Genomic DNA, 20400 nt, shown 5'->3' with positions numbered 1-20400 from the left:
CAGCTAACAGTTACGGTCATGGTTTAGGAAACACGGTTTAGGTTTGAAGTTTCGCTTTCAGTTTTGCAAATGGTAGAGCGAACCTGAATTTGCATGACACGGCAGCATAACAGTGATGCAGCAGTATTTGTAAAGTGGTCTCTGGAAAAAAACCCTGCCAACAGTGCATATCTTACTTTGGCCATGTCAAAAGGTAGGTTAACTTTTGAGAAATTCCAACAAGCTCTGTATTTAAAATTACTGTTTCAGGTAATTAGTGAAAAACAATTATGTATTCAATTTTTATGCATTTCCTAGGCCTTCATATTTTGGCAGACCAAGTCTACAGTCCTTTCATAAAGAGTGCTATACTGATTACTTGCTATTCCTGTTTTTCCCCCCTGTGAATGATACAGCATCCTGCAGAGAGCAAGTAAGCGGTGAGAACATGCAGCTGAGTGAGGAGCAGCTGCATCAGATAGAGCAGAACAGACGTGCCGCACTGGAACGACTGGCCAGACGAAATGTACCTGTACCTGTTGGTGAAAGCTGGCGAAGACAAATTGGGACTGAATTTACAAAACCTTATTTTACAAAAGTAAGTGATATGCAGTGTGAGACATTATCGAAATAACAGCAAGAAGAGAAAGTAAAAAAGACTTGTTCCTGTTTTGGTTATTTTTTCCAGCTAATGTCTTTTGTTACAATGGAGAGGAAATGCTTTACTGTCTATCCCAGCCCTGAGCAGGTGTTTTATTGCACAAATTTGTGCACAATTGAAGATGTAAGTACCTTAATATATGAAAAGGAAGAGGTATAAAAGATAAGTGCTTTGTAGTAAAATTTTAATATACTACAGTTTGTGTTTGTGTTGACAGGTAAAAGTGGTCATTCTTGGGCAAGACCCCTATCACCATCCAGGTCAAGCCCATGGTTTGGGCTTCAGCGTGCTGAGGCCTAAACCTCCTCCTCCTAGGTACAGCATTGTACTGAATTGTGAAAATACCCATTTTTCAATCATCTGACCAAAATTACATCTTAGGCAATTCATACAGAGCGTGCTTTTGTGGTTAAAAGTGCAGGAAGCACAACAGTGCAATGTAAAAAAAAAAAGAGAAAGGTCTAGAGACCTAGAGGTCTAGTTTTTAAAAAGATTTTCTGGTAACTTGGATAACTTTAGAATGGTGTTGCATGAGTGAGACGCTGCAAAAGAGGCAAGACACGAGCACAAATATCAAACATGTCTGTAAATCTCTAATGAGAATTCTTTATTTCCATATTTGTTGACTTGTTTCACTTATTGCAGTTTGGAAAACATATTTAAGGAGCTGACAAACGATATTGTTGGTTTCCAGCACCCAGGTCATGGAGACCTCACAGAATGGGCTAAACAGGGTAGGTGATCAACATACACTACTGTTCAAAAGTTAGGGGTTAGGAAGATTTTTTTTTATAGTCTTAATACTTTTACTCAGCAGAGATGTATTAAAACTGCAGTCCATACCTTTTGATGTTCTAGTGGTTAATAAACAGAACTGCACGCGTCTTGCTACATCTATCTGTTTATGTCCAGAGGTGGAAAGTCCAGGTTCAGAAAGTAAAAGTCCTCCTCAATAGTTTGTTCCAGTCACCTGGATTTGCTAATTAGCAGTTTTTCAGCCAGTAGGTAGAACTAATTAGTGAGATCATGGGTGGAATAAACTTATGGCAGGACTTTTACTTTCTGACCCCTGGACTTTCCACCTCTGTTTATGTCTATGACGAGTCACACAAGTACTACTTCGCAGTGGTACGACCCATACCAGTCTAAAATTGTAAGAATAAACACTTATTATAGGTGTACCGCAATGATTTTGGATAAGACAAAAACACGGTTTGGAAAATGGATTTGTGATGTACTCGCTTATAAAATTTCAACAAAAAAAGTTATGGACTGCAGCTTAAATTGATAAAAATGACAGTAATGACATTTATAATGTTACAAAATATTACAACTGTTTTTAACATCGATAATAATAAGAAATATTTCTTAAGCACCAAATCAGCATATTAGAATAATTTCTGACCAAGTCTGTTTTGCCATCACATTTTAAAATATATTATTTTATTTTTATTGTATTTTTGATTTTATAAATGCAGCCTGGGTGAGCATAACACACCTTCTTTCAACAGCATTTAAAATTCTTACTGACCTCAAACTTCTGAACAGTTGTGAATGAGCCTGTTACAAGTTATAGCATCATTTGAAAAAAAAAAAATGCTAGGCCTAACTGATTTATTAAGTTGAATGTAAATGTTCTTTCCATTGTCAGGTGTTCTGCTGCTGAATTCTGTGTTGACAGTGAGGGCTCAACAACCCACCTCTCATGAGGGTCAAGGCTGGGAGGTCTTCACAGATGCTGTGGTCCTGTGGCTAAGCAGGAACCTCAATGGCCTAGTCTTTCTGCTTTGGGGCTCGTATGCTCAGATGAAAGGCAGAGTGATTGACAGAGTAAGTTCATGGAGACACAATTATGAAATGTAAATATGTTTATCAGGAATAAAAGGTTTTTACTTATAAAGATGCTGAATGCTTACTGTTATACCTGTCACTGTGCACTTGTGCTATGAATAATCACAGTTGACTGTAAATATTGGACCTTAAAAAAAAACTGGACCTTTAAAAATCATTATGAAGCAGTAGTTTAAAGGAATATCTGACTGGCTGTTTTTCCCCCCCAGAAACGTCATCATGTCCTTGAGACTTCACATCCATCACCATACTCGGCACATTTAGGCTTCTTTGGATGTAGGCACTTTTCTAAAACTAACATGCTACTTAAAGCAACAGGCAAGAATCCGATTGATTGGACAGCTCTCTGAAATTATATTGTGCTATTTATTCTTTAAAAACTTTTTTAATAACAGAGGGGCTATGGATATTAACTATTCTACATAACAGTTAAATGTGTTGCATTTTATGCTGCAGTTATGTTGCAAATAGGTCACAACTCCATAAAGTGAGGTTGACCGTGTAATCATCATGCCAGTTGTTATAATGCAAATAATTAAATTTTTTGGACAATAAATGAATACAGTTAATGAATTTAGTCATTCATTAGTCATATTTGACAAAAGGAGTGCTATTTTATGGACTGACCACATATTTCAGCTTCAAAGTAAAAACAAAAACCTGTTTTATATATATATATATATATATATATATATATAGAGAGAGAGAGAGAGAGAGACAGAGACAGAGACAGAGACAGAGAGAGAGAGAGAATAAATAAAAATGCGAATGATTTTAAGATATCATTTTGGGCAGATAGAAGTAGCAGAGAGAAACATGTAATAGATTTAAACACAATCCTCAAGTATTGCCCAAAAAGTTAGTCATTTTTAGACAACGCAATGCTGATTTCAGTAGCTTCTTTTGAATTGTACAAAAAAGAAAAATCACAATGTATTGTATATTTAGATCACACTGTGTAGTCTGCCTTGAGCATTTGGGAATGAGGCCAGTCGCAAACTAAAAAAAGGAAAAGAAAAATAGGACACTACGACAGCCCGTGTAGAGCATGTTTCATAGTGGGATGTCCATAAATTCAGGTGATGCAGCCATATTAAGCAGTGTCCCACTTCAACTCTTCTTGGACCTTGTCTTTTTTTTTTTTTACACTGGACACCAACACCCATACAGTACGGCACCTCTCTGCACTGCTGGCACTGTCCTATTTTCTCCCGGGACTCTCAGTTGAAACAAACCAAGCAGGACGTGAATTTTGTCTTCCTTAAAACATGTACTGCCTGAACTCTAAGGTAAGATCTACTAACTGCTCATAGTGATGCTTATGCTCAACCTTTTTTCTTCTTGATACTGGAATATGAGCGTAACCTGCGTGTGTGTGTGTGTGTGTGTGTGTGTGTGTGTGTGTGTGTGTGTATATATATATATATATATATATATATATATATATATATATATATACATATAGCTATTAATTTCCTCCGGTGTTTACATTATAAACCTTATAACACCATGTAATGTTTGAGGATCTACTATCACGGTCAGTTTAGTTCCTATTTATCTGAAGTGTGTTGTGTTTAGTTACAAGAGGGCATCTGTTTTACCATTGTATCAGCTTGCACCACTAACGTATTAGGCCAAATGTGTAGTCAGGGACACTAATTAGGACTAGGAACATTAACATGGCCACTTTGTGTGGAATATCCGATCTTTATAGGGCTACATATATGTTGTGATTCCAAGGATCATTTTACACAATGATGTATTGATTTGCTAACTGACGTTCACTGCATTTACTTTTTGTTTTAAATGTATTCTTTTATTCATTTAAAAATGAAATATTTTGAAGCCACGTGTTATCAAAAGGTAAATGATTAGTAATAAGATATGTTGTGGAAAGTTAGTTTACCTTTGGAATCTTGTCTACAGCAAAGTCATTGGAGAAGGCTTCAGAAAAACATCCGATCGGAATTAAAGAATTTGACATAGCAAACACTGGGTGTTATACTATCAAAACATTACTCCCAATTTAGCAACATAACCCCGTAATTTTTTATCATTATTATTTTTTTTTATAGTAGGAGTAGGAGATAATGATTTGGGCGGAGGAGATAAAAGTCAAACTGATAAAAGCATGCTTCAGGAATAGGCTATACTTCACTGGGAATCCTATTGGTTTGGAATTCCCACAGAAAGGCAACATTTGGATGACATATGGCGCTTCGTAAGTAAATATGATATAACTCAAGTGTGCTACACATCATACATGGATGGGAAGTCTGATAAAAAACGGTTCATCTTTTACTCCATCAGTTCACCACTTAATTATGACAACCGTGTTCACGTTTAATTTCACACATTTAACCACAAAAGTCATACATAAGGCACTTTTTTTCCTATTATGATATAAGGGTCTTTGTTGTCATTAGTGTTAGATTTAATACAGGTTGAATTACTGATATTTTGATCAGGTCTTATATTCGCTATACAGTTTTGCACCTATAGCACAGACAGTGGTGTACATCATCACTCACTAGGTGTCTGATAATAAAACAAACAACTATGACGGACATAAACAAGCTCATAAAAACTTGAAGTCATAACCTAAGTATTTGTTAACATTACAAATTTTTTTGCTGTTAAATAAAGTTCACTGCATCATTCAAAATCATTAGTACACTCATTCTCTCATATCAGTGCACTTGGTTCATCATGTCCCATCTGGAAAAGTCCGCTATTACCAGCTTAAACTGGTCGCTGGTCCAATCTAGTAGCCTGGTCAGGTCACCACCAGCTTGACCAGGTGCCAGCATGCAGACCAATTTTACAAGCTAAGGATTGATAATAGATGCATATGTTGTTCTGATTGGTTTATTTACAGCAAGTTTCAGGCTACATTTAATTTGGAATATAATCTTTAAGTAAAATATGAATAAAAAAATAATTTACACATCAATGTAAGATGTAAATGTAAAAATAGTTGGCAGACATGCTTCATTAATACAAGGTGTGAATACAGTAAAATACTACTTGTAACATACATCAACTTGATGCAACCTGGAAACATCATCAGTGGTGTTACCTGGGGTCACAGAGTGTTTCGGGTCTTTCAAGCATCATACACTCTCACCCAGGCAACCCAGCTGGGGTTGATCAGACCCCAACTTGGGTCCAGGTAGCCCTACCTCACCCATGGTTCTCCTCTCCTTATCCACAGCCACCTTGAGGCAACTTCTGCTGACTCCGTGACCTCTTTGATGGCCCTTCGCTTACTGGCCCCTATGATGCCCAGGATGTTGTACCCCCTGCAGAGAGACTGGCCAGCAAACCCTCTGCATCCCACCTCAATGGGCTCACACCGCGCTCGCCACCCATTGTTCCGGCACTCCTCCACTAGCTCAGCATATTTTGCCCTCTTCCTCTCATTGGCCTCCTCGATGAGGTCCTCCCAGGGTACGGTGAGTTCCAGGAGAACGATCTGCTTGGAGGTCTCTGAGATGAGCAACATGTCAGGCCGCAGCGTTGTGGGGGCAACAGTTTCTGGGAATTTCAGTCGCTTCTCCAGGTCAACTTTCAACTCCCAGTCTTGTGCTTTTGCTAGCAGGCCAGATGAGGTGGCCCTGGCAGCTAATGGTGGCTTCACCCCAGCCCGGACGAAAGCAATGTTGTTCTTAGCTGGGCGGAGGCGTTTGCAGTGGCCAATTTCACAGCTGATGGTATTCGCTACGGCCTTAAGAACTTGGTCATGGCGCCAACGGTAGCGCCCCTCACCCAGTGCCTTCGAATGTTCATCAGTGGTTACAATTTAAATCAAGCAGGGACACATTTGTGTGCATTTTATTTTGTGATTTCACCGGAATGAATAGAGAGTCTCCACAACAGCGATAGATTGAAGCGCGTGTCCGAGTGAAGACTGCGCTAACCACAAGAGAACACTGTATCCATGACACCTATTGCCGTGGCAATGAGCACTCAGCTTGAGTTCAAAAACAACTCATTTTAGCGCTAGATCTCTTATTTAATAGCGAATTATATTAATTATCTGCTAGTTAACTGGATATGTTTTATTTATTTGTATTAGTTACATCCGTGGCGCCTCAATTTTTCAAAAAGTGGTGGGTACAAATTTACTCATGACGCGTCCCCACCGTCCCCACCGAAATCAACGCCTATGGTTAGGCCCAAACTCAATGCACACCGCGCTCACAGAGAGCGCGTGTAGGTCACCCACCCACTTGACTGAAGCGAGAGCCATGAGGAAAGCGGTTTTAAAAGTTAGAAACCACAGGTCTACTGACTGCAGCGGTTCGAATGCGGCCGCCCCTCAAAGCGTCCAGGACCGTGGAGAGGTCCCAGACCGGAACCAGAGAAGGTCGAGGAGGGTTCAGTCTCCTAGCACCTCTAAGGAAACGGATGATAAGATATTTCCTTCCCAGTGACTGCACATGCAAGGTTTTGAGCGTGGGTTTGAACATACACTTTGAGCGTGGAGGGGGACCTGAAGGAGAGGATCTCCGTAACGCCGCAGCGTTGTGGGTCTAGGTTTCAAGCTGAGCACCAGCTGGAAAACACTGACCACTTAGAAGCATAGCGGCGTCTAGTAGAGGGATCCCTAGCTTGTGTAAATGTATTTTGTATTTTTACTGGAAGATCAGTGGGTACCCGTTGATGGCCCATACGTGTAGGGCCCATAAGTCGGGGCGCGGGTGCCAAATCGCACTCCTGGCCTGAGAGAAGAGATCCTTCCTCACTGGAACAGGCCACGGGGCCGTGCTCACTAGCTGCATCAACTCTGGGAACCAAACCTGGTTCCTCCAGAGTGGCGCCACAAGGAGCACAGAGCAATTGTTCTCCCTGATTCGCTTCATTACCTGAGGTAACAGCGCGATCGGGGGTAAACGCATAGATGTGGAGGCTGGGCCAGTTGTGGGCCAGCGCATCCCTGTCTTTCGTGAAGAATATTGGGCAGTGCGCGTTCTCTGATGACGCGAAGAGATTGACTTCTGCTCTGCCGAACGAGTCCCATAGCAACTGAACTACTTGAGGGTGCAGGAACCATTCCCCTGGGGGAACGTTGTCTCTGGACAGCATGTCCGGATCCACGTTTTGACAGCCCGGCATGTGTGCCGCGGTCAGAGAGTGCAGGTTGTGCTGAGACCACACGAGGAGGCGTTCTGCCAGCGCGTAGAGGCTTCTTGATCTGAGACCGCCCTGGCGGTTTATGTATGACACTACCGCCATGTTGTCTGTGCGGACTAGGACATTGTGACCCTTTAAGAAGGGGAGAAAGTGCCCCAGCGCGTTCTCGATTGCTTTCATCTCCAGACAGTTTATGTGTAAGCGCCCTTCCTGGGCTGCCCACCGGCCGAAGACTGGAGTTGGAGGCATCTGTCGAGATTACTTTTCGTTTCGAGATCGTTCCCAGATCCACGCCTGACTGGTACCAGTCTGTCACCTTCCATGGTTCCAGTGCTGTAACACAGCTCTGGTTTACCTTGAGGCGAAAATGGCCCGAGGTCCACGCTCGATGCGGGACCCGCGCTTTCAGCCAGCACTGGAGGGGGGCGCATATAAAGCAGACCCAGCCGAAGCACTGCCGAAGCCATAAGGCCCAGCATCCTCTGAAATCTCATGAGAGGGAAAATACTGCCGACCTTCAAAGAGGCTATTAGGCGCTGTATCTGCAGCGCGCGCTGTGACGTGAGCCGCGCTGTCATTGATACAGACTCTAAGTCTGTTCCCAGAAAGGAGATTGTCTGTCTGGGAGACAGCGAACTCTTGGTCCAGTTGACATGGAGACCCAAAGCCTGTAAATGTGTGAGTAATACAGCCCTGTGCGCTGGCCTGTGAAAGGCCTGTGATGGGGCGATATCTGAATCTGAAAATAGGCATCCTTCAGATCCACTGAAATAAACCAGTCCCTCGGGCGAATTTGCACGAGGATTTGTCTGGTCGCAATTTGAACAATCTCCGCAAGAGGGCTCTGTTCAAGCGTCTGAGATCTAGGATGGGTCTGAGACTGCCATCCTTTTTGGGAACAAGGAAATATCTGCTGTAGAAACCCAAAGCGCTCCGTGTCAGAGGGATGGTTTCTATTGCTCTTTTTCCCAGCAGTTTCGCTATCTCAAAACGAAGTAGATGTGGTACTTCGTTTTTTACCATAGTTTCGACCCTGGCCCGAAAGCGTGGGGGTCTGCGAGTGAACTGCAGCAAATACCCTCGCTTTATAGTGTTCAGTACCCACTGTGACACGCCGGGATCATTTGCTTTCATACTTAAAGCTAGGGGGAGAATTATATCTGGGCTCTGGTCGCTGCGTGTGTGTGACACAGCCTGCGGTGTTTGCATGTGAGCACGCGCTCTGAGAGGCGCGGCGCTCTCTACACACTGAACGCAATCTGAGTGCGCGTGTGTCACAGAGCGAGCCGTGCTTATGTGGAGGGGTGAACACTGGGTAGTGGTCACTTTTCCTACACTTATAACATCCACGGCGTGAGCCGGGTGGTGTGTCATATGGCAAACAGTGTTAGTGAGTAGGGGTGAGCACTGTATGGTGGGCACATAACCTACATTTATAACATCCTTGGCGTGAGCCGGGTGGTGTGTCGCATGGCAGACAGTGTTTATGAGTATGGGTGAGCACTGCTTAGTGGGCACACTTCCTACATTTAGAACACGTGCAGCGTGAGCCGGATTTATTGGGGTGGGCCGTGAATGAGTGTATGACACTGAACGGGCCGTGCTTATGTGTAGGGGTGAACACTGGGGAGTGGACACATTTCCTACAATTACAGCATCTTCAGCGTGAGCCGGACAAACAGACAAAAAGCTTTTTTTTTTTTTGATTTATCTGGGTAGCCGTGAAAACGGCCTTTGGGTACAGGCGAGCGGGTTGTGTGACGGGCTCGTTGACTGCAAAATACACTTCTCCAGCCGGCTCTGTTGAGGGGGCTGAGAGAGCGAGACATGTCTTCTTTGATGGCGGTCTGGTCACGGCGGGACTCAGCCATCTTCGTCTTCTCTGAGGGGTCAGGAAGACTTTGAGGGCTCGGGTTTTAGCATTATCTTGGGCCGGGGTCCCCGGCCGGGGTCCCCAGCGTGAACGCTGCTGTGAGCCGAAGTAGTCCTGCAGGCTTTGGAGGGCAGAGCGGGTTTAGACTGGCATCCAGGGGAGGGCGGGCATAAGTGAGTGGCTACCGCTTCCTCGACCGGAGGGATGAAGAGGTAGCCTTCCAGCTCTTAGATAGCTCCTCATGCAGTTCTGGCAGGAAGGGTGCGGGCCTCGTCTGAGGCGTCAAGCGATGACCGGGCAGGAAACAGCCGCCCAGCCTGCTGGGTGCGGGTTTCTCAGGCAGCGACCAATCGAGGCCGAGGTCTTCCACGGCCTTGGTGACGAGGCGAAGCAGTTCGGCGTCGATGCTGGCCCGCACGCCGCTTGACTCTTGCAGGGAAGGGGCGGGGTCCGGTTTGGAGCCTGACCAACCTTCGCTTTGTGAAGCGACAAGAGAGCGCTGTCCTCTTCCGCGTTGTCCCCATCCGACTCAAGATGCACGACGGCAGCAGACGGAGGCTGGGTGGCCGTGATCAAGGCAGGGAAACCAGACGGCGATGCACATGGGGAGATGACCGCGTGCATTCGCTCACGGGAATGGCCTCCAGAACTCTCTGTGAACGGCGCTTTTTACGGTGCGGCCCAGACAGGAGAGATGGGGGAGTGGGGTCCACATCGAAAGCGGCTAGTCGAGCCCACAGGGTCGACACAGCCATGGCGTCGCATTCCGGGCAGCCCCCTTTGGAAAGCGTGAGGTCGGCATGGGTCCGTCCCAGGCAGGAACACACAGGATGTGGCGGTCCCCATCGCTGAGAGGGGCTCTACAAGAGCCGCATTTGGAGAAACAAGGCATTTGGAACAACGCCTCAGCTCTTTTAGTGAAGTGAGTTCGCGGGACGAACACATAATGGAATAATAGAAAGGATATGAGCGCCGGATAGCGCAGCAGGAACGGCAGTGAAGCGGCGAGGGTGGCCAACTCCTGTTCTGCGAAGCAGATGCTCGTCCCTCTGAAAGGCTTTTCGATGGCGCAGGCTTCTCCAGAGATTCAGCGATGTGGTGTCTTCGCTGAAGCCATGAAAAATCAATGAGCATCCTATCTGGACTCGGCTTATATAGACATAAGCCATGCCCATTCTGGCGGGACGTGATGCGCGAGGGCGCCCGCGCCCGCATCCGCGCCCTCATTGCTGCTTACGTCACAAACAGTTCATCGATAGGCTGCAGCAGTTGCTGCAGAGCAACCAATAGGCGCGCGAGCTGCATTGCCTAGGTCTACTCTGTGCAGCAATGCGTTTTAAATTAATGCAAAATTAAGGATAATTTTTGGCTTCAGTATTCTTGAGAAAAGGGGTTTTCCCGTAGCGTAAGCTAGCTTATGCAACACGAGAGTACGAAAGTACTCTCGTAAGAAAACTAATTTTTTTCAATGATAACATAGCAGTACAACTACAATCCCAAAATTGTGTTGTGTTCCCGTCATTGTGTCCATTAATGCAGATTGCCTGTTCTTACTACTTTGAGTATTGATAAAGGATGGAGCAAGATTTGTTTTAACAACTTTAATGTTACATCAGTCATTCACGTTAGTGCTCGGCTAACGCATGTGCTGTTATAGATACAGTTCCCACGTGTCCACTGCAATGAATTAGAAATATACTGTGGCGAGGGGGGCGAGGGGGGCGTGGTCTCGCGAAGTCTGTAGCGAGAGACGAGTCAGCGAGCTGTGCGGTGAGTAGGTCAAGTGCAGATGATGAACACCTGTGTCTGATTGCAATGATTGGCGTGGAGACCGCATATAAGTTGCCAGAAATGAGTGAGCGGGGGGAGAGTGGCTTGGGACTCGCACGCGACCCGCAGCAGATACCAGCAGGAGTGGAAAGAGTTTTGGACTGAATGGACTGAATGGACTGAATGGACTGAGTTATTTATGAAACGGGAAGAGTGGTCGTTTGACTGAACCTTGAGAGCTGGAGACATACAGCGAGAGCTGGTACAGCTGGCAGAGTATTTCTTATACATGTGCTATAGTGGTTTACTACGGTGAAGGCGCACGAGCGCACCTTTCTTTTGTTCTTTTATTTTCTTGAATAAAGTGCGAGTCCCAAATTCGCCGACCATGTCTTCTTCTTCCTTCACCCACACACACTAAGATTGACTACATATACACATTGGTTTGTTAATGGACATACACTTGTTAATGCTGGCATGTAAACCTGTTGTAGGAGACTCCAAAACAAAATTAGGAACCTTTAAAATAGCATAATTGGGGCACTTTAACAGGTTGGAGTGGTTCATTGGTGCAAAGAAAAAGCAGACATGACGACTAGGTTTTAGACCATATTACTGCCTTTTGAGTTGGAAACATTTGAGGACACAAACTGTTTTAAATCCATTCCAGTCTTATTTGGTGCACTTGTTCAACCGTTTCACTGAAAAGAATTGGTTCAAAAGCAGGGCCGTGCATACACATTTTTAGAGGCAGTGACCCTGTCTAAAAAATGTATATCTCAAGACACGAAACTAAAAATGCATCAAGTAAGTAGGGCATCTTAACCATACATTACCTAAGGAAGTCTAGTACTTACATACTTTAACAGTAATGAGGTAAACATTCGCTAACTCAGGTTCCATCAGAACCTCAAATGACCATCCCAGTAATTACTGAGTAATTACACATCTATCAGTTTGGAAAAAATAAAACAGAGACAATTTTACACCAAATGGGCTATGAGCCACGTGTTGGTGAGTGTGTAGTAATTAGCAGAAAACGGATCCACCTAATCAAAGATCAGTAACTAGACTCCAACGATTTAATTTTGTGCAGAAGAAGACAGGTAGGAGGGGAGGGAGTAGGGTGCTAGCTCAGGTTCCAACAGCCTTGTGTTACACATGGTGGGGCAGTGGCCGCTAAGGAGAGGTGCTGAATGAGATCTTCTCTTGCTGCCCCTCCATGAATCATTCAGCATCTTGGAGCAGACCAAGAGCTGAGTTTGGTAGTGGTGCTTAACGTGAAATAATGTCACGAGAGCTCACCATGGATAGAAACGTGAGATAGAGAAAGAGAAGAACGGTTAGAAAGAAAAAGCAAGCAGAACTGATCAGGTCTAAATGTAAAGTGGATCACTCTAGATGTGTCTTCTTCTGGTCTGAGTTTCCATCATGCCAGGGCAAACTGGACACTGAAAGCCCTTTATTCTACTGAACACTGGACTAATACCAGAAGAATAAAGATTCATCTATTTTGGAAAAAGCAATGGATACTGAGGTAATTCAGGAATATTTCAGACGCTTATAGCTGACTGTGTCCTTTTTTAATTTGGCCTATGATTAATTAGTATTGTGTCTATTTAAGAGTATAAATGTTTGTTTCAAGATTGTGACAGAAAATTAGATCATATTACAAGCATATTTGTTTTAAATGCTAAATTAATAATACACAAACTGACAAAAGTACTAAATAGTTTTTGTTCTGTAAGTTCCTCTTTGTATTTTTTTTTCTTACATTTGAGACTTGTTTTAATATTTAATGCTAATGTGACTGCAAACGACAGTGAGAATGTTATTATTAGGTTGTAAAATTGAGTTCTCCCTCATACTCAATATATGTATATATATATATATATATATATATATATATATATATATATATATATATATATATATATATATATTATATTAAAAATAGAAACAGAGAAATCCATGTAAATGGTGTAAATAGGTTCAAAAAGGTAAATAAGACTTTTAGCTGCAAATATTTGTCAAGACTTTGTTTAGTGACTTTTACAGAAGAATGTGGGTCAGTGACCAATGATTAGCTCTATCTTTTTACAAAGTCTCAAGCCATATTGTGAGCTGAGCACTGGGATCCTGTGACATGCTTAAGTTTTGGGACAATAGCGTGGCCTCTCAGATGATGGTCAGTTAGCCAGATAGACTTTCCTTCCCCCTCAAAATCAGCTTTAATGTCTCAATGACTCGCTCGGAAATACAACAAGATGTATCTAATAACATTGACACCAAAGTGGAAATCTAAGTCCTCACGGAAATTAAACAGTTTTTTTTTTCAATTAGAGTCCCCTTGTAGTCAATCATTTTATCCCTTAAAACTCACTTTTGATCACCAAAATTCCATATTTAAATGTTTTTTCATTGAAAAAAAAAATCATGCCTTAAAATAGCTTGAATGTAACTCTACAGCCTTTCCTCGTTTAGTTTACGTGGTTCTATGTATATGGTAATTAGCCCCGCCTCCACTCACTCACACAAGCTCAGAAATCCACTCTTGACGTGATTGGTTACAATGTAGTTTGTGACGTCAGAAACACAAGCGATTTCAAACTGCGTTTTTGAGAATGTCTTTGGTTCACTGCAGTTTTAAGGAGAAAATACACAGCAATGGTGTTCTTATGAATTTGCACATGGTTTGTCTTAACCCTTAAACAGGCAAGAGTTGAAAATGCTAAGCAAAAAATAATTTCATTTCATTTTTTATATCATCTGGACTTAAATAAAACATATCCAAAAGATTTTTTTTTAAATTTGATGAATTTTGGATTTTATGATTTGTGTCTCCTGAGATACGTTGCCTGATTAGGGTATAAAAAAGCACAAGTCATTAATCTGTTAACTGTTACTGCCACTGTATGTTTAAAACAATTATATCCAATACTTCACCTGATCTAATGTTGACAAATTATACATCATTCGAAAGCTTACGAACTCAAGATTCAGCCCGTGAAACCCGTTTTGAAATTGGACGTTGTGTTACCATAAAAACGGTACTCTAAATTATTTTAATGGGCTCCTCCCCTTTTGGGCATCGTTATGTTTCATAATTTATGATCAAAACCTTTTCTAATCTTGACAAAACATATATTGCCAGAAAGGCCTGAGTCTCAAGGTTCCATATTTTGTGTCAGAAGTGATATTTGGACAGAAATTTATTAATTTGTTATGGCAGAATGCATACAATTAAATTCAATGGAATGTAAGTCACCTGGTGGCTATTTTTGGTATTATGCCTAAACAAAATCTCATGGGAACTTAAATTTTTGTGATATCAACTTCAAATTTGGAAAACAACTTGGTTAGATATATGGCTTTGATTTTATAGTAATTTTATAGTAAAAAATATTTTGTAAAATACATATTTTATGAAAAAGAATAAATATTAAGTACAGTATATTTGATTTAATGTAAGTTTTAAACTTCCTTAACTTTTTCATACTTTCATTTTTTAAGTGCTTTCACTTCAGCAATAATCTACTGACTGTTTTCTTTAAAACAAGACCAAACTTAGGTCTATATTCCAAAGCATTCTTGAATTACAATCATGTAAGTTTGAATAGTGCATTTTAAATAGAGCTAGTTTAATCCCTTTTTTATACCCTAAACAGGCAACGTGTCTCAGGAGACACATACATTTCAAAACGTGCTTAATAACAACATAAACAACATATTACTTAATTTTATCCTTCAGCACCTTAAGACAATGTTCACAATTAATCTTAGCAGTATTCTTTTTTTTTTTTTTTCAGAAGAAATGTAAGTTTAATATATATTTACTTATCTCAAAATCTGAATGTTCTGCACCACTGGCAGCCATGTTGGATTTAGGTCAGGCTGACTAATTGATCACAAAAAAATTGAAGCAAATCATGTGACCAGCATACTCAAGACAGACCAGGCTGTCATAAGTGATGAAAGAATTTGATGAAAAAATCGTTCTTATGCCCCAAAAAAGACAATAAAAACGATGTATCTCGTGAGACACGTTGCCTGTTTTAGGGTTAAAGCATTATTAAAACACAACATATAAAACAACATTAGAAACTTGATTTTCACCACAGGGGGACTCTAAGACCTGATCAGTTGTGCAATTACAGGAGGAAAACATCAGCAAGCTCAAACTACCCAGTGGTAATAAAAAGTAATTATTGTAACGATCACCAGCTGGGGTGCCCCTGAGAGTCACCAGAGGGCACTCCACACCAGACTGATCACTTCACAAAACTACAATTCCCATAATGCTTCATTCCTGGGACTGATTGCACACACAACTGCACCTCATTCAGACTCTCCATATAAGCCACACTCAAACAGAAGTTCAGTGCGAAGTATTGCATTGCCCTGGCCTGTAATCACTGAGCGGTTTTCCCTATCTTACTGATCTATTTGCTGACCTCGGATTGTTATCTCACTACTGCCTGTTTGCTGCCTGTCTTGACTCGGATTGCCCTGGATTATTGTTTACTGCTGCCTGCCCTGATCTTCTGCCTGTTACCTGACTACTCTCTGTGCCTGCTCTCTTTATTGCCTGTTTTGCTGTTCCCTGACCCCTGCCTGTTTGACGTTTCTTCAATAAAGCTGCAAATGGATTCTACTCAGTCTCCAGACTCGTTACAGAATACTTCGCCACTTCAGATCCAGCAGCCGAGAAGAAACCAAGACCCACCATGGACCCACTAATCAGTCTCTTCCGCCTCAGCCAAGGTAACCGATCTATAGAGGAATATGTTGAAGAATTTAGTGAGCTCTGCCTTGGGGTAGACTTGGACGATGCAGTCTTAAAGGATAGTTTCCGACATGGGCTTGAGGACATGTTAAATTATCTCATGCCTGACAACACCCCTCAATGGACTTTGTCAATATATTGAATTCGCCCTGAGGATAAGCGGCTCATCCTTTTCTGTGGGCCCTGTGGATGAGGGCTCCCATGAACTTCTAACACCCGTTGAACCAGAGTTCTGCTACACCTCAACTGACTCCCCGGACTCTCGTTACGTCTTAGCAGAATTCCCCGAGCCCTCTACTGCTGAGGGGGCGGATCCAGAGACTGTTCAAGCCACGTCTGCCGAGCCAGAGCTTCACGTCAGCCACGTCCAGCCAGAGCTTCACGTCAGCCACGTCCAGCCAGAGCTCCACGTCAGCCACGTCCAGCCAGAGCTTCACGTAAGCCACGTCGATGCCAGAGCTTCACGTCAGCCACGTCCAGCCAGAGCTTCACGTCAGCCACGTCCATCCAGAGCCAGTCTTCGAGCAAGAGCCAGAGCCAGTCTTCGAGCAAGAGCCAGAGCCAGTCTTCGAGCAAGAGCCAGAGCTAGTCTTCGAGCAAGAGCCAGAGCCAGTCTTCGAGCAAGAGCCAGAGCCAGTCTTCGAGCAAGAGCCAGAGCCAGTCTTCGAGCAAGAGCCAGAGCCAGTCTTCGAGCAAGAGCCAGAGCCAGTCTTCGAGCAAGAGCCAGAGCCAGTCTTCGAGCAAGAGCCAGAGCCAGTCTTCGAGCAAAAGCCAGAGCTTCCTTCGCCGCTGACGCCGTCCAGCACTGAGCCTTCGCCGCTGGTCCCGTCCAGCACTGAGCCTTCGCCGCTGGTCCCGTCCAGCACTGAGCCTTCGCCGCTGGTCCCGTCCAGCACTGAGCCTTCGCCGCTGGCCCCGTCCAGCACAGAGACTGTGACGCTTCAAGTCACTTCTGCCGAGCCAGTGTCTACGGACAAGATGGCCGCCTCCGAGCCGGTGTCTACGGACAAGATGGCCGCCTCCGAGCCGGTGTCTACGGACAAGATGGCCGCCTCCGAGCCGGTGTCTACGGACAAGATGGCCGCCTCCGAGCCGGTGTCTACGGACAAGATGGCCTTCGTCACAGAGTCTGTTCCTGTTCCTGAGCCGGTGTCTGTTCCTGTACCGGAGCCAGTGTCTGTTCCTGTGTCTGTTTCTGTTTCTGAGCAGGTATCAGTTCCTAGTCCTGAGCCAGGGTCTGTTGCAGAGCAACTGATGACTGTTCCTGGGTGGATTCCTGCTCCTGTTCCGTGGCCGCCCGAAGGGAGGTCTCCGCCATGGCCACCCGAAGGGACGTTTCCGCCCTGGCCACCTGAAGGATTGTCTCCGCCGTGGCCGCCCGATGGGTCATCACCACCGTGGCCCCCCGAGGGTTCTTCACCGCTGTGGCCCCCCGAGGGTTCTTCACCACCGTGGCCGCCCAAGGGTTCTTCTCCGCAGTGGTCGCCTGCTCAGCCCGCTCCGCCCTGGCCATCCGTTCTACCGCAGTCTGCAGGTCCTTTTCCGCTCCACGGACCTGGCCCTCCATCCCGCCCCCGGATCTGCCTCCGCTCCACCTCCCTCCTGGACTGTTTTTGGAGCGTCTGGAAGCCGCTCTTTGGGGGGGAGGGCTATGTAACGATCACCAGCTGGGGTGCCCCTGAGAGTCACCAGATGGCACTCCACACCAGACTGATCACTTCACAAAACTACAATCCCATAATGCTTCATTCCTGGGACTGATTGCACACACACCTGCACCTCATTCAGACTCTCCATATAAGCCACACTCAAACAGAAGTTCAGTCCGAAGTATTGCATTGCCCCGGCCTGTAATCACTGAGCGTTTTCCCCTATCTTACTGATCTATTTGCTGACCTCGGATTGTTATCTCACTACTGCCTGTTTGCTGCCTGTCTTGACTCGGATTGCCCTGGATTATTGTTTACTGCTGCCTGCCCTGATCTTCTGCCTGTTACCTGACTACTCTCTGTGCCTGCTCTCTTTATTGCCTGTTTTGCTGTTCCCTGACCCCTGCCTGTTTGACGTTTCTTCAATAAAGCTGCAAATGGATTCTACTCAGTCTCCAGACTCGTTACAATTATAGTGATATAATAAAAAGGTAATAATAGTGTATATCTAGTGTATACTAGATATACACTATAGCATAATGTGTATATTATTATAATAAATCATTATGATATATAACATATTGTATCGTTTATATGCATATCTAAATATACACGTTGCAACCTAGTAATTTTATAGTAAAACAAAAAAAGTATTTCAGTTGGTTATTAGTACCAAGAAAGAAAAGTTTAAAACACTGAGTTTAAAGCTAAGATGATGATTGTCTTAGAGAGAGAGAGAGAGAGAGAGTGTGTGTGTGTGTGTGTGTGTGTGATCTGTTCTTAGAGGTAAATCAAGCATCAGTAGCACCAGACAGGAATGGTTCATTTATTTTTGTATGCCTGTGACCTTGGCCCAAATTCCATCCCATGACAGGAACGGAGAGGAACCGTGTAATCTCTGATAGAAATAGATTTGCCCTTGGGTTTAAAGGAACCAAGATAGGACAAACCTATGCTGAGCAGAGCTTTTCAGGATGCAAGACTATAAATCCATAATGATTTCTTTTTTAGACAGATGTTTCTTGACACACATATACACGCAGACCCCCGTTTCCTTAGCAAACTTTTTATTGATGACTTCCCATGGTGGAAGTGGTGAGTGTGATATGACATTGTTTCCTGTTGTACTTGAAATAATCACAGATGCTCTTTACAAAACTGGATAAGATCACACAGTTCCCCCACATCTTTATACAGAGAAACAATCACTGCACTGAAGGTAAGGGCTCCCACTTTTACTTTACTTTGAACTATCTTTTAAATGAGCATTCTTTAAATACATTTTCAAAATATTGTTCAAGGTCTAAGATAGGCCTATAATATGAGAGAACCAATAAAATAAAAAATGTATTTATGCAAATTATTACGCAAATGTAGATTTAAATGTGTTCCTAAAGTGAATCCTCAGCAGAGCATGTCAGTGCAGCTGGACTAAAATACAGCTGACTGTGATATTGTCACGATGAGGTGGAAGCAAGGAGGAAGCAGGATCCAATTGCAGCACACTTTATTTAATAGACTCAAACTACATAAAGACTCTGGCTAGGGCACAAGACTCAGGAACAGAACCACCAACATCAAGGTACAAGTACAACATTATTAAGAACTCACAAAGACTGGACTGAAACACAGGGCTTAAATACAAGGCCAAACAAGCTAAACAAGATAACAAGGGGGCGTGGTATACATGAACACAAACGAGGAGCGGGAAAACTGAACAGGACTGAACCAAAAGCACAAAGACCGGGGGAACACAGACAGACATTACAACAGATATGTCTCTCTGATAATAAACTATGTAAATTTACTCAGTTATTTTAATGTTTTTTATATATAAAAGTTTAGGAGTAGTAGCCTATGACTCATGAATAGTATATCATATCAAGAATGACAATGTTGCAACAAATCAAATTTAGTATCAGCTAGTGTTTTTCTTTAACAATAAATAAATTATTTACCCTTGGATATAGTTAATATTTGTACATTGTAAAAATTTGTACACATTTAGGCATGTGTATGATCAAGGTGATCTGCTGAAGTTCAATTTGAGCATCAGAATGGGGAAGAAAGGAGATTTAAGTGACTTCAAACGTGGCATGATTGTTGCTGCCAGACGGGCTGGTCTGAGTATTTCAGAAACTGCTGGTCTACCTGGATTTTCACACACAACCATCTCTAGGGTTTACAGACAATGGTCAGAAAAAGAGAAAATATCCAGTGAGCGGCAGTTCTGGGGGCAAAGATGCCTTGTTGATGCCGGAGAATTTTGGTCAGACTAATTCAAGCTGATAGAAATGGAACAGTAACTCAAATAACCACTCGTTACAACCAAGGTCTGCAGAAGACCATCTCAGAATGCACAACATGCCGAAACTTGAAGCAGTTGTGCTATACGGCAGCACACTACTTTACGACAGTAAACCGCACAAGCTACAATTTGCACGGACTCGCCAAAATGAGATAATGGAAGATTGGAAAAATGTTGCCTGGTTTGATGCGTCTTGATTTTCCTGCGAGATTCAGATAATAGGGTCAGAATTTGGCGTAAAGATCCATCCTGCCTTGTTTCAACTGTTCAGGCTGCTGCTGCTGGTGTAATGGTGCGTGGGGGATATTTTCTCGGGACATTTTGTGCCCCTTAGTACCAATTTAGCATTGTTTGAAGCCACATCCTACCTGTGTATTTTTGTCCATG

General features: G+C 43.4%; 2 protein-coding genes across 3 annotated transcripts in view; both read left to right on the top strand.

The window, feature by feature from the left end:
- The first annotated feature begins 70 nt into the window (after positions 1-70).
- ungb (uracil DNA glycosylase b) lies at positions 71-2963 on the top strand. The gene is made up of 7 exons (XM_077240536.1): positions 71-193; positions 396-577; positions 668-763; positions 858-955; positions 1286-1374; positions 2292-2470; positions 2701-2963. The coding sequence occupies exons 1-7, from the start codon at positions 94-96 to the stop codon at positions 2839-2841; spliced, it is 885 nt and encodes a 294-aa protein (XP_077096651.1). The 5' UTR covers positions 71-93; the 3' UTR covers positions 2842-2963.
- A 627-nt stretch (positions 2964-3590) lies between these two features.
- Positions 3591-20400, top strand: part of myo1hb (myosin IHb) — a 36478-nt gene continuing 19668 nt past the window's right edge. Inside the window, exon 1 of one of the 2 annotated variants that reach the window (XM_077240654.1) lies at positions 3591-3780. In XM_077240654.1, coding sequence (XP_077096769.1) covers positions 3760-3780 — 21 coding nt within the window. In that variant the 5' untranslated portion in view covers positions 3591-3759. Of the gene's footprint in view, positions 3781-12528; positions 12808-20400 lie in introns of those variants that run through there. The other variant, XM_077240655.1, reaches the window with a different exon arrangement.

This window comes from Siphateles boraxobius, unplaced genomic scaffold (genome assembly GCF_051911475.1).
Source record: "Siphateles boraxobius isolate OS27281-9 unplaced genomic scaffold, OSU_SipBor_1 24, whole genome shotgun sequence".
NCBI classification, from domain to species: domain Eukaryota; kingdom Metazoa; phylum Chordata; class Actinopteri; order Cypriniformes; family Leuciscidae; genus Siphateles; species Siphateles boraxobius.
The sequence above is the reverse complement of the archived record's forward strand: the minus strand, read 5'-3'. Positions and strand labels throughout refer to the sequence as shown.

Bases quoted from the DNA above. Each gene is read 5' to 3' on its own strand.
- ungb (XM_077240536.1), top strand. From the start codon at position 94: ATGACACGGCAGCATAACAGTGATGCAGCAGTATTTGTAAAGTGGTCT. The intron at 194-395 runs GTAGGTTAACTT...TGAATGATACAG, and splicing joins TACTTTGGCCATGTCAAAAG to CATCCTGCAGAGAGCAAGTA. The intron at 1,375-2,291 runs GTAGGTGATCAA...TTCCATTGTCAG, and splicing joins CACAGAATGGGCTAAACAGG to GTGTTCTGCTGCTGAATTCT.